A 14,366-nucleotide genomic window follows, 5' to 3' on the forward strand; every position below is an offset into this window, starting at 1 on the left:
ACACACACACACACAAATAGTGTCTACTGCAAAAACCTTGGTACTGTGAAACATCTGGCTAAATTTGGAAGTTGTCCAATATTATATCAGTGACTACATCTACCTCTTCAGATTGAGAAAACTTTTGTAGATCATTTTATCTTCCATTCTTAAAATATTTTCATCAGTAACTGCTTAAAGTCTATGACTCTTGCATTTCTTAAGCTCAAAAACTGCACAAAAATAAAGTAATTGACGATATCATTTCCTATTTCACTATCACAAAGAGAAATATATTAGTGACAATCTGTTAACTCTGTTTCACCTTTAGGAAAATTCCAGTATATATAATAAGTACAGTAATAGAATCAACTTCTAACAAGAAGTCTCTCGATCTGGCTTCTTCTTCAACCCCTCAATAAATCATTCTCCCCACCCTAGCACGGTCCACCTGTCACAGCATCTCTGGTGAATGTGCTACATCAAAACAAAATAATGGATCTAACAGTTTTAGAGCTTTTCCCCATTTAAAACTATCAAGACAAGGAAATCCAATACATGACTGCTGAGGTTAAGAAATGTCCATGCATGAGCTCTTACTGGCAACTGCTACCAGTGCTTCTACATCCAACATCCTGTGTGTGCTGGTACAGCATTTAAGAAATGATGTCCCAATAACATGGTTATTGCTTATGGCTCTAAATGCAACACTGCCCATTTTTCTATATTTTAACGTTTGAAATACCTCTTTTGTGTCATTCCCAATCAGAAACGGAGGTTTTTTTTGTCTTTTCTATTTGTAAAATAGAAGCTACTTTGTAAAATGAAGCTACTTAACACAGCACTTAGTGAAATGAATTAAATCTCTTTATGCCAAAGTTTAAGATATCCTGGCTACTAAGCAACTTATAAAATGCTATTTTGAATTGTTCCCTATCATTTCCCACCCTATTAGTACTGAGACAGTCCTTTAAAATATTAGGTCTCCTAGCTAACAAAATCTTACACCCATGAAAAACCAATTTGCGTTTTCATGATGATGATGATGATGATGATGATGATGATGCTCTCATTCATTCAGTTTTACTGGTGCAATAATATTTATATCACAAGTCATTCAAACTTACCTTTAAGGCTATAATATGCAGATAAATATTATCTTAAAAATACTTTTAAAATGAGAAATTTATGCTGAAAAATACTGCTTTATCATTGTAGTGTAATCTTTGCAGGCCAGAGTGAGGAGAAAAATAATAGTTTTATAAAAGATAAAGATTTATATCACATAAATAACAGGGATTCTCTTTACCTACTCACCAATACCACAACCATCACATTGTAAATGCCCCTCTACATTTAAAATGAATCCTACTAAATCAGAAATGGAATACTGAATTTGACAGTTCACATACCTGAACCTCGCTTGTTCTCTGTTTAACAGCATCTTCTTTCTCCTTAAGGTCCTGTTCCACATTATTCTTTTCCCTGGAAGACCAGCAAACAATGCAAGAATATTTGAGAACATCAGCTACAGCCGGTATGGTTATCCATCCTCCTAATCCTGAATCGCTTTTTAAATACATGGTGAAACATTCAATTTTTAAATGAAGGGCAGCTTTTTCTACCCTCTTTTAATTATTTATGGAATAGAAATCAATATAAGCTCTATAAGTAAAAAAAAAAAAATCGCTTTCTCACTAAAATGTGGTGAAAAGAGAATAGATTAAAAAAGGAAGAGGAGAAAAATAATCAATGAAACACTCAGGTTCCACTGATCTCACTGTTGCTATGGAAATGCTGTCCAATGAAAATTACTGGTGAAAAACAAGGAGGGGTTGCATCAGCTCTGTGAGCTTAACCCTTAAATACCATTGTTAAATAAAATGAAAATGGCTAAGAGAAACAGTCAACAATATTAAGGAAAAGGACATTACTGAAATGCTAATTTCCTCTTAAATCCCTTGTGTGCACCAATTTTAGAATGAAACAACAAAGAAAATAGAAAAGACTGCCAATACACAGGTCATCTGATCTATTCAATACTACATCTGTTCAAAAGCTATTTTAGGACCACCTTTCAATACCAATTGATCAAATATATAAGATAATGTGCCCTGAGTGAAAAAAAGAATCACATTAGCATTTATCTCTTTCTACTCTTCAGGTCATACATGTTAGGATCCACATTTACATTGAAATATCACTTTCTAAATTCTTACATGCTTCCATCAAAACTGGATTCCTAATAAGGGACTCTTAAGCAATCTTAGATTTGGAATTACAGAACAGAGATTTTTTTTTTGAAGTAAAAAATTTAAATACCTGGTTGTACTGAAATCTCTCCCCTCCCCACTGCTCCCTTCACTTTCTTTTTCCACAAAATGAGATGAAAAAGCCACAGAATTCTGCAAGAATACACTTTTGGGGTGAGGGGAAGGTAATGAGGGCCAACAAGAAGAAGGGAGGATGCCATTCAAGAAGTCCTTCAGATTAGTACTGCAGAGTTTTTTCTTAGAGCTTCATGACTGTATTTCAGTTTCATCTTAAGACATAACCCAAACAGAAGTTCAGGCGCCATTAAGCTGAGGCATAAAATAAAGTGAAAAAATTCTATCACAGGAGATACTTAAGGGACAACTACATGCCACTTTTAAATTTCTCACCAATGTAGATAAAACTCAACTGTTTTGGATACATAGGTGCAATGCTCTTAAGATTTGTAGGAGGAGAAAAAAGTACAATAATAAAGCTATTTGTGTAATGTTGCTTTTAAATACTAAAGATGACCAAGGAGCTCACTGATGTCAGATGGGTCAAAATATGAGTCAAGATGTAGTGGAGGTTTTAAACATTCTCTTACATACGAATCACTGTGGCAGCCCATTACTTCCATACCTCAAACTACTTATTAAGCAAAGGTCATCCCTCACTTCCAATCCTTAAAAAATTAGGTAAAATAGAAAAAAAAAAAAAAAAAAAAAAAAACACCACAGGCAGAAAAATCTAAATATACTCCACAAATTCTGCAAGTTCAATCGTAGAAATTTTTTCTTTCCACCGTATATGAGCAGTGTTTCCAATCCTGCTACAGCATGTCAAAAATCAGTCACATGAAACACCAGCCTCCTCCCTTCATCCCAAATCCTCAGAAGCATTCCACACAAGGTCAGTATCAACTCAGTTCCTTGTTTCTGACACTAGATAATAACAAAAACAGAACACGCAACATAGTACCACAGACCAAACGTGCACACACTAATGTGCATGTTTGTATTCAATCCTTTCTTGCTCTGTTGTTAATTGCTGATACTGACCATGTCTGCTCAGATCAAGTGTGCATGAAGGAAAACAGGGTGCAAGAAGGCAGTGAACTGCTTTAACACAGCTAATACACAAGAATGGGAGAGCAAAAGAAGGAAGCTCACTCAGTGAAAAAGGAAAACAGATTACAAAGCACTCTCAGCTCTAACCAGCAAACAAAGTTGATGTTTGGGTAAAATGGAGGAAGAATATAAAGTACAAACTCATGATTTCGGGTGTGGGAGGGGTGGGGAGTGGTGGTGATATCAAACACCGTGAAGACCATTCCCAACTAAATAAAAATATAGGAATCTTTAGGGATTAATTTCTCTTTAATCTGAGATCAATTAAATTTAACTTTCAGTCCATATTTATCTAGTCAAATTCTGGTCTCATAATAACTCCTTTTATTATCAAAATCAAGTCATATAATTACTGAACAGAAAACTTTAAAAATAATAAAATGACCAGTTACAGTACTTTCTATACCAAACCTATGACCGATTCATGTTGATGTTTGGTAGAAACCAACACAATATTATAAAGTAATTATCCTTCAATTAAAACTAAAATTTTTTAAAAATTAATGAATGAAAATCTGTCCTAAAACCAGACTGAAAATCGAATAATTTTCTCATTAATTTAGATGATAATTTCAGAGATACCAAATTGTTATTCTGTGGTATTCCATAAGCTTTTAACCTCTGTAACTATCTTTCTCATTTCAGGCAACTAAAAATATGTAAACACACTTTATGCTGATATGCTGAGTCACTTCAGTCATGTCCAACTCTGTGCAACGACATAGACGGCAGCCCACCAGGCTCCCCCGTCCCTGGGATTCTCCAGGCAAGAACATTGGAGTGGGTTGCCATTTCCTTCTCCAACGCATGAAAGTGAAAAGTGAAAGTGAAGTAGCTCAGTCGTGTCCAACCCTCAGCGACCCCATGGACTGCAGCCTACCAGGCTCCTCTGTCCATGGGATTTTCCAAGCAAGAGTACTGGAGTGGGTTGCCATTGCCTTCCCCAAAACACACTTTAGGTACACTAACAATGCCAGGCCATATTCCTTACATTCTCTTCACTTTCAAACAACAGGTATATTTTTCTAAAGGTGATGAATACATAGCCAATAAAAGAACTTCCAAGCATTCTGTTTAACACTAGTAATCTAAAATTTTAATTATTTTCAAGACTCTGTGCCACAATAAAGAGATGTTGAGATGCAGTTTCCTAAGGAGTACATCAATACATGTGGATAAGACATACATATCTCAAAGACAGGTGTGTGAGCATTTTGTCGCTTATCTTAGACGTCAGGAAAAGCTACTGCCTTCATCTTAGCAATTTCTGGAAAAGGGAAACAATCCTAAATACTCTCCATTTTAGACTATCTCTCTGGCCCTATTTACTCCCAAGATTATAGCACATCTTGAAGAATCCACAAATATCAAAACTGTAAAGAAAGGCCAGAAAAAGAGCTTCCTAGTGTTTCCAAGATTGACTGTTTTGATTCCATGGAACCTGGAATCTGAACCAGCAAGAAAAGCAAAATACAAGCTAAGCTTTCAGAACCTGAAGTTTATAACTGCCTAAACTTATGATCAAGTAGTCAAACATCCCTCCAAGGACTAGAGGCTTGGATTCTAATCTGGTTCTGCCATGAAATGGTTTTTCTGCCTCTGATTAGGTCATACAACTATTCAGAGCTTCAGTATTATTTTTCACTCTGCAGATGCTGATATATCTCTACCATCTTAAGATTTACACAGTGAAGTGCACAAGATAACATGTAATTAAGAAAAAAGTAGGCACTGAGCCTATGCTATGATTTACCTGTAATATTAATATTACTTAGAATTTTAAATAATAAAGATGGAGTAATTTTTAAATTTGTTAAACAGAATTATGGGATATCTGAAAGTTTATAAAACACTGATGTTATCTAAATATTCAAAATAACTACTGTCCACATTTAGAAATTCATTATATGGTTTTCACAGCAAAAGACTTGGAGTAAAATAGTCCGAAATTCAAATACTGGCTCCATTACAGTCATCTTTGTTAAATCACTGAAGTAACAGCTACTTGTTCTAGTTGACCCTCCCTTCTTCTAGGACTCAGCAATCTTAGGAGACTGCTCCTCTCTCCCTATTATCTTTCTACCCAGATAGTTCCAATAGAAGATACCATCTTTTTCATCTTTTTAACCTCTCTGAATAATAATGGGCCAGTGATTAGCTTCTGACCAAAGCTCAACCAGTCATAGCTTCCCACCTCATAAAAACAGGGATTATCTCAAGATAGGTCCCTGATCAAAGCCAAGGTAGTTACAAACTTTATCTAAGATGCCTTTATTTGGAATTAATAGAAACAACATGAATTAGAGTTTATAAAGCAGGATTTTGCATTCAATTGAAATTAAGTTGGTATCAAGTCCAATTAAACCATTCAGTTTGGATGATAAAGTATTAGAGATTCCCAGGCTGGCATAATTCCTGTTGAAATACCATATGATAAATATACCACAGTGGTGACAGCTGCATAACAGTGCAAATACATCTATGCCACTGGTCTGTATGCCTAAAAATGGTTTTAAAACTGTTAACTTTTTGCTATGCATATTTTACCACAATAAAAAAAGTTAATAAAAAGGGAAGCACAGGGATGAGAAAACTCTAGATAGCACATTAATTTATCTAAGATGGAGGGTTAATGTGTGGTAAATAAAGCTGGAATGGTAGATCAGGTTATGATTATAAAATAACTTCAGTACTAGGTAAAGACACACAGATTTTTAATATAGGCAGGCAATGCAAGTCCCCAAAGATCTGAGTTGTGCTTTTCTGAACTCCTGAATGGCATTATTTAACAACATAGCTCTTCTTTCTCTGCTGGTTTCTGCTTTATAGAGGAAGAGAGGAAGCAGAGGCTCTTATTATTGAGAAAGCTGATGACAGTTGCTAGAAAGGCAACAGCACACTCTGACTCTGCTTATCTTGGGAACTGTCAGAAGTCTTGAGCCGGATTAGAGTAACAACTGCAGACAGAAGATAAGAAAGTCTTGGCTTGTAATTCAAACCACTCTGAAAGTTAGACTCTAAGAATTCATATTTAGTTGAAAAAAAACTTAAAGTTTGAGAGTAAAAACATTGATTTGTACCTTAAGTTTTTAATTTCTCTTTGCCTTAAACATATAATCACTATACAACTATGTATTATTTTATTCTTTTAACAAACAGCTATTGAGTATCTGTGCTGTATTGTGCTTAGACGCTCAGTCGTCTCCAACTCTTTGCAACCCCATGGATTGTAGTCTTGCAGGCTCCTCTGTCCATGAGGATTCTCCAGGCAAGAATACTGGGATGGGTTTGCCATGCCCTCTTTCAGGGGATCTTCCCAACCCAGGGATTGAACCCAGGTCTCCCGCACTGCCGACAGATCCTTTACTGTCTGTGCCACCAGAGAAGCCCATGAATACTGGAGTAGATAGCCTATCCCTTCTCCAGGGGATCTTCCTGACCCAGGAGTCAAACCGGGATCTCCTGCATTGCAGGTGGATTCTTGACCAGCTGAGCTACCAGGGAAGCCCACCGAGTATCTACTATATACCAAACAAGATTAAACTTGGCCCCCTACTTATAGTTTCTTGGGAAAACAAACATAGATGTTAATGATAGAACTGTTAAGATAATTGCTATAAAAGCTCAAGTGCATTTGATCCTATGAGAAAAAAAAGCAAAACTTAGTTTTAAGAGGCTGGCTTTTTAAAATGAGTTTTAGTTTTGAAAAGTAAGTCCAAATGTATTCATTGACAAAGATTGTTGAAAGGAAAGGCCAAACGGAGTCAGGAAAAAACAGAAACTTTGGAGTGTGGCTCACGTGACCACTGCCCTGTCAGTGAAAGATTCCAAAACTAAACGATGGATTTTTTTTTTTAAGGAGAAATGAAAGTTTATTTTGCAAAGTCCAAATAATTAATTTATTCTACTTGCCTAGCAGGATAAAATGAGATGAAAAAACTCAAAGAAAAGAAATGTAAGACTAGGACTTAATTTTCTTAAAGAGAACAATGTATAAAAAGGTTGATGAGATTATTAATTTATATTCCACCTAGAAATACTTCAGCACAACGCCTAGCACACAATAAGTGCTCAGTAAATGCCAGCTATCATCATCATCATCAGTCCAATTTACTAGCAAAAAAGTATAAAATTTACTGGCTTTTTGGAAAGTTCTCATCAAGCATCTAATCACTTCATGGGCAAACAGATAGGGAAACAATGGAAACAGTGACAGACTTTATTTTCTTGGGTTCCAAAATCATTGCAGATGGTGACTGAAGCCATGAAATTAAAAGACGCCTGCTCCTTGGAAGAAAAGCTATGACAAACCTAGACAGCATATTAAAAAGCAGAGACATTACTTTGCCGACAAAGGTCCATCTAGTCAAAGCTACAGTTTTTCCAGTAGTCAGGTATGGATGTGAGACTTTGACCATAAGGAAGGCTGAGTGCCAAAGAATTGATGCTTTTGAACTATGGTGTTGAAGAAGACTCTTGAGAGTCCCTTGGACTGCAAGGAGATCCAACCAGTCCATCCTAAAGGAAATCAGTCCTGAATGTTCACTGGAAGGACTGATGCTGAAACTCCAATACTTTGGCCACCCGATGCAAAGAACTGAATCAGTGGAAAAGACCCTGATGCTGGGAAAGACTGAAGGCAGGAGGAGAAGGGGACAACAGAGGATGAGTTGGTTGGATGGCTTCACCAACTCAATGGACAAGAGTTTGAGAAAGCTTCACGAGTTGGTGATGAACAGGGAAGCCTGACGTGCTGCAGTCCATGGGGTCGCAAAGAGTCAGACACGACTGAGTAACTGAACAGAACTAAATCAAGCATCCAGAGTGATGGTAGTTAGAACTTAAATATGTTGGTAGAGGCTGACTCCTAAATCCTTCAGGATCTGAAATTTCTTGGTAGACATTTTTGTTTCCCCAAAACAAACTGAAACACAGTCTATAAAATGTACTGCTCTTAAAAGATGTAAGTGCCTCTTAATAAGCTATCAGTTTCACAAAATAATGCAAGCAAATAAAATGCCATTTCTATAGGAAACAATAGATTCAGAGCAGAGATGTCCAAGAGAAATAGGCCACACATGCAATTTTAAATGATCTAATAGCTATATATTAAAAAGTAAAAAGAAACAAGTGAAATTTATTTTAATGTTTTATTTAATCTAAGATATAAAAAAATTCACATTCTTCTTTTGAAATCCAGTATATTGTATACTAATAGCACATCTTAATTTGGATTAGCTATATTTCAAGGGCTCAATAGCCACATGTAGCTCATGGCTGCTGTATTAACACAGACTCAGACTTGAGCAAGAAGGGTTTCAAAAAAGAGTTTCCCTAAGCAGAGGTTTTAAATGATGAGCCATGTACTTCATGTGAATACAAATTAAGGTGCCTCTCATTACCAAACAAACAAACGCTACAACTTAGAGCTTCAATGACTCAATCACTAATGGACTGTTGAGGTAGTCACAACTGAGACCTTCTAGTGTCAGCACCACAGGGCCAGAAACAGAGCAGATAGGATTTTATAAGCAAAAGAATTTCAGATTCAGTAGTATAAGCAATGCTCTCTCCAGAGCTAATGTTTTCTCACAGTATTTAAACTGAACTAAACCAAAAACATAATTTTTTTTTTTTAATTCAAGCCACATGCTAATAGTGCCCAAAATACTTTTTAAAAATCAGCTCTATGTATGATTGAGGTAGAGATCTATATATTTAGGGACACAGATTCTGGCTGCCCAGCTACACATTTGTCTCCAACTAGGGAAGCAACTGCTCATTCCATCACTCCAACCAACGTCTGCTTAGCACCTTTCAGTGAATGTTGTGCTCTAAGCACCGAGCTAGGTTTTGGGTATGATGATGACAATGATGACTAACAAGCATCGAGAACTTACCATGTTCCAGGAACTGTACTAGGCATTTCACATGGTATTATTCATATTTTCATTTTACAGATGAAAAAACTGAGGCACAGATAAGTAAGTAACTTATCTAAGTCATGTCAGGAATCAAACCAGGCAATCTGGTTAGAACACCCATGTTCTGAAATATATACTACACTGACTAATTAGAAATTATAAGAGACAGTTGGTACTGTCACACAGAGCTCAGAGACTACTGGGGAAAGACATATAATTCTGTATCGTAAGTGTTCTGAGAGAAGGATATTAAGTGTTCTCTGACCTAAAGTGGATATCAAGAAAAACTTCTTAGAAAAGTTATACATTCCTCATCTGAAAAATCAGGATAAGACTGCTCACCCTTCAGTGATGTTGCAAGAATTAAATAGGAGAACTTATATAAAACAGGCATAGCACAATGCTTAATAACTACTATTGTAATCATCTATCCTGTTTACTGGCCCAAGATCAGGATAACAAACTGGCCTGACAGGATGTAGCTTTTACTTCCTGATGTTCTTGCTAAAAAGACAGAGACAGGAAGGAAGTAGAAGCTGGGAGAAGACAAATAAATATTAACTCCGGCCTCAGCATAATCCACCACCACCACACTAAGTGACTGAAACAATTTCTTGGTGTGTTTCACTTCTATATTTAAGTCACTTTACTTTCAGAGAAAGGGTTCTTAAAAATTGGTTCATGGATAGTTTTAAGGGTCTAGGAACTCCTGAAACAAATGCAAGACGGTGTACATGCATAAATATGTTCTTTTTTTTCCTGGAGGTAGAGTCTAATAGCCTTTTTCAGATTCTCAAAGGAAATCCCTGACACAACAGTTTGGCAAATAGGGAAAAAAACAGTCTATCAACCTTAATGTTCCTGTGAGAATTAAAACCCCTTTTGTCTATAAAATCTTCTATAGTCTTCAAAATAAACTATTATTCAGAAGATCCTTTGCTTTATTTCATCTTTAAGGATAGTTTCTAGTCTGCCATAAGCTTTTCAGGAATTAAGTCTGGGAATTACTTTAATATTTATAATATTCTTTGATTTATTCAACCTGTACTGAAATTTTGCGGTATCAGGCACTGTGTGCATTAATTTCTAGACATAACCAAATGAATAAGACACAGATCCTACCCTGAAGCAGTTCAAAAAAAAAAAAAAAGGATATATTAAAAAAAAAAAAACACATTAAAATGTGGTGAATACTATCCTTAAAAGAATAAAGACTCCCTAAGTAGACAGGAAAGAATTAGCAATCAAGGTTTCAGGAAGGGTTTGACAAAGGAGATGATATTTAAGCTGGGCCTTAAAGCAGGAATAAGGTTTACAAGGTAAAGGTGTGCTTAGACAAAGGGAAACAGTAGGATCACAGACACAGAAGAATAAAATCTGGTGGCATGCTGAACTGAGAGGTAATAAGCCCACCCACCATATGGCTGGAGAAGAGGAATGAAACTAAAATGGCAGATTAAAGCATTATGCTGACCACTGAGAGAGGGGCCAAGAGCAAACGCACAGTATCTGTTCTAGGAGGTTTACTGTGGAAATAGCGAAGACAAAAGAATGGTCAGGATGTCAAAAGAACACCACAAAGGAAGAGACTTTATGCCATACTCAGAAAAGTGAGATGGATCACGCTGGGGATGTGGAGTCACTAAGGGATCCCAGTTGTATTTTCTATATAAGTTGGAAGAAGGATAGTCTCAATGAATGAAGGAGAGACTCAAAGCACACAGTTTATTAGGAGGTTATAGCAGTGATCCAGATAAGAGGTAAAGGCTAATTCTAAGACAGAAAAAGCAGAAAGGACAGGACTGATTTTAATAATACTGAACAAATTATTTTCTCTATATACTTATCATATAAGCTATGTCTCTCTCTACATATATATGTATATAGTATCTATTTTATCTATTTTATATATATATATATATATACACACACACACACACACACATATATATATATGGGCTTTCTTGGTGGCTCAGATGGTAGAGTCTGCCTGCAATGTAAGAAACACAGGTTTGATCCCTGGGTCAGGAAGATTCCCTGGAAAAGGGAATGGCAATCCACTCTAGTATTCTCATCTGGAAATCTTATGGATGGAGAAACCTGAAAGGCTACAATCCATGGGGTTACAAACTCAAACATGACTGAACAACTAATACACACACATACATATATATATATATGGTGTCTATTTTATATATTTACATGGTATCTATTACATACCCGGTGGCTCAGCAGTAAAGTGCTGGAAATGGGGTTTGATCCCTAGGTTGGGAAGATCCCCTGGAGAAGGAAATAGCAACCCATTCCAGTACTCTTTGTCTGGAAATCTCAAGGTCAGAGGAGACTAGAAGACTACAGTCCATGGGGTTGCAAAGAGTTGAACACAACTAAGCATCCACTTCCAGCTCAAACAGTCATATAAGCTAAGCAACAGGGATTAACAGTGAACAAGCAAACAGTCCCTATGATTAAGAAGTGCATACTCTAGTTGAAGAAGGAATTCATAGGGCCTGAACTCCATCTTAGGCCTGTTCATGCCGATCATGCTCAGCCACCTTTCCAATGGACTCTGAACTCTGTGTTTAGCGCCTGTGAAAACAACAACAGAAGGATAAGACACCCCCCACCCTGCCCCGCGCTCCGCCCCCACAGACAAGGGAACCTTGAAGATCATATCTAGGTTACTCATCGCCTAAGGGAAAACATACACTAATCACCCCTTCCTCCAGACAGGCCATAAATTTTTCTGTATCTGTTGGAGTGTAACCTCGGGCTTACTGATTATTGGCTAATTGTTTGACTGTTTGAGCACATGAGCACATAGCACGTGAATGATGGGGTATTGGGACGGTATTTTCCTTGGTTTATGTAAGTCTCAAGGAATTTGGAGTGGTGGGTTCAGACACACACACATGGGGTATAAAAGATTTTCACAAATGCTGGTCGGGGTCCTTGGCTAAGAGGAGACTCTGCCTTGGGCCCACCGGTGTAATAAACTGCACTCCACTATCTGCATTGTCCTTCTGAGTGAGTTTGTTTCCCAGAACACGTGGCTACAACATAGTGAGGTATTCAAATAAAACAGACAATTATAATGAAGCATGGTAAATGCTATGACAAGTATAAATTTAAAAATTGTGTAAGATAAGCTCTTAAATAAGATTTGGTAGGTATAAGGGATGAGAGGTAAAGTAGTCAAGAGATGACTTTCCCTTCCAGAGGAAATGTTATCTAAGGTAAGATCTGAAGGATGAGGAAGAGTTGATCATGCAAAACACAAGAGAAGGTAGGAAAGGTTTCAAGAAACATTTCAAAAATAAAAGAAGAAAAGTGAGAAGATAAATCTCAGGTTTCTAGCTTGAGTTACAGGAAGTGGTGATGTCACTGAGAAAGGGAAATAAAAGAGACTAGGATAGTGGTCAGGGCAAGATTATGAAGTCATGTCCTACTGAACACTCAGATGAAAATACTAGCTGGTAATGAAAAACACAGGTGTTCAGTTCAGGTGAGAGATCCAGTTATTAGATTACTGTAATAATTGCTTTCCCGTAAGTTAAAAATATTATACTAATTTAAGCTGATTGATATAATTAAATTCCAATACAGCAAATGCTGAAGGAATTGTATAAAAAATTTAAAGAAACAGCTGACAAAAAGTCATCCTGCTTCAAGCTACCTATGTCCTATATTTTCAACTAGAAACAATTTGGTGAACTATAGAAGAAAACAACATCTCATTTTCTGACTGATATCAAAGAACATTCTTTACCTAACCAACTCTTGAGGTTATATATATTAATAGTTTTTTACATCTCCACTGATTTTCAATGCTCAAAATAAAGTATTATTCTAAGAAACATATTTCTTTCTTCATTATGCTTTTCTGTATTTTCCAAATTTTAATGACTATGTATTATAACCACCACTGAGGGGAAAAAAATCTTTTAAAGCACCATATTCATTACACACTCATTACAATTTCATATTATGTATGGTGTTTATTTGCAGATTTGGTCCCTGGACTAAAATTAAGTATCTTCATCTAAAAACCAAATAAATAAGAAGGAGCAAATCTTTTGCCACATAACAATTTAGTAAAAGCCATAAAAAAATCTGTTTAAATTTTTTTTTTCTGTTTAGTAGTTATACACATCACAGTCTGACATATTAATAAAAGATTTCATTCAAAGACTATAGAAAAAATTGTTACAATAACAAAAGCCAAGCTTAATAATGTAGTATCTCAAAGGCTTGGTGGAAGTGACCTAATACCATTTACCAAACTGAATTTTAACAACCATAATTTTAGCACAGGTAAATAACTCTTATTATGACATTACTGGAGCTGACAGATGATGGGACTTTGCCTACACTGTAGTTCTCACCTAAAGTAAAAGCCTAGGGAAAATATTTTCACAAGTGTCAAATCAAGTATAAATGTATTTCAGATTTATAAAATGTGACTATAATTTAAAACTTAATATGGTTTTGAGGCTCTATGATTTTCTTAATAAGACAATCGTAAAATGTTACATATGTCCTTTTTTGTTATTAGCTTGTAATTCACCCATACAAGACGGACAGTACAACTTAACATTATAGTAACCAGAAGTAGTGAAAGCTCAATTTATCAAAATGTAATTAATATTACAAATATTTGTACTAGCAAGAACATTTAATGTACAATGCTTTACCTATTAAAACTCACTACAAAGACATTCCATATGTAAAATAACTACTGTTGAAATCGAGCAAGCCCTAGAACATTGGGGTATGTGTCTATTTTCACAGGCTTGAGAGGCATAAATGACAAGTATTTTCACATCTAGCTACTACTCAATGCACATTTCTCATAACACAAGCAAAAATGCTAATGGGACATTTATAGATAATATGAAAATGCCGTCTATACACCATTAAGAGACTAATCCAATGTTTATTTTTGCAAACCAAAGTAAAAATGTTCTAAATCTTAATGAAAAGCTGTACCATATAAGAGAAAAAATGTAGAACTAGAACTTATACAACCAGGTTTGGGTGCCAGCCAGCACTGTTGCTGACCTGATGTATGACTGATTTT

General features: G+C 36.0%; 1 protein-coding gene across 2 annotated transcripts in view; it reads right to left on the minus strand.

The window, feature by feature from the left end:
• EPS15 (epidermal growth factor receptor pathway substrate 15) overlaps positions 1 to 14,366 on the minus strand; it is a 140,142-nt gene that overhangs the window by 56,531 nt on the left and 69,245 nt on the right. For both annotated transcript variants that reach the window (XM_010849679.1, XM_010849689.1), the window contains exon 13: positions 1,392 to 1,464. In XM_010849679.1, the coding sequence (XP_010847981.1) occupies positions 1,392 to 1,464 (73 nt within the window). The remainder of the gene's footprint in view (positions 1 to 1,391; positions 1,465 to 14,366) is intronic.

Source organism: Bison bison, unplaced genomic scaffold (genome assembly GCF_000754665.1).
Source record: "Bison bison bison isolate TAMUID 2011002044 unplaced genomic scaffold, Bison_UMD1.0 scf7180017851016, whole genome shotgun sequence".
NCBI lineage: Eukaryota > Metazoa > Chordata > Mammalia > Artiodactyla > Bovidae > Bison > Bison bison.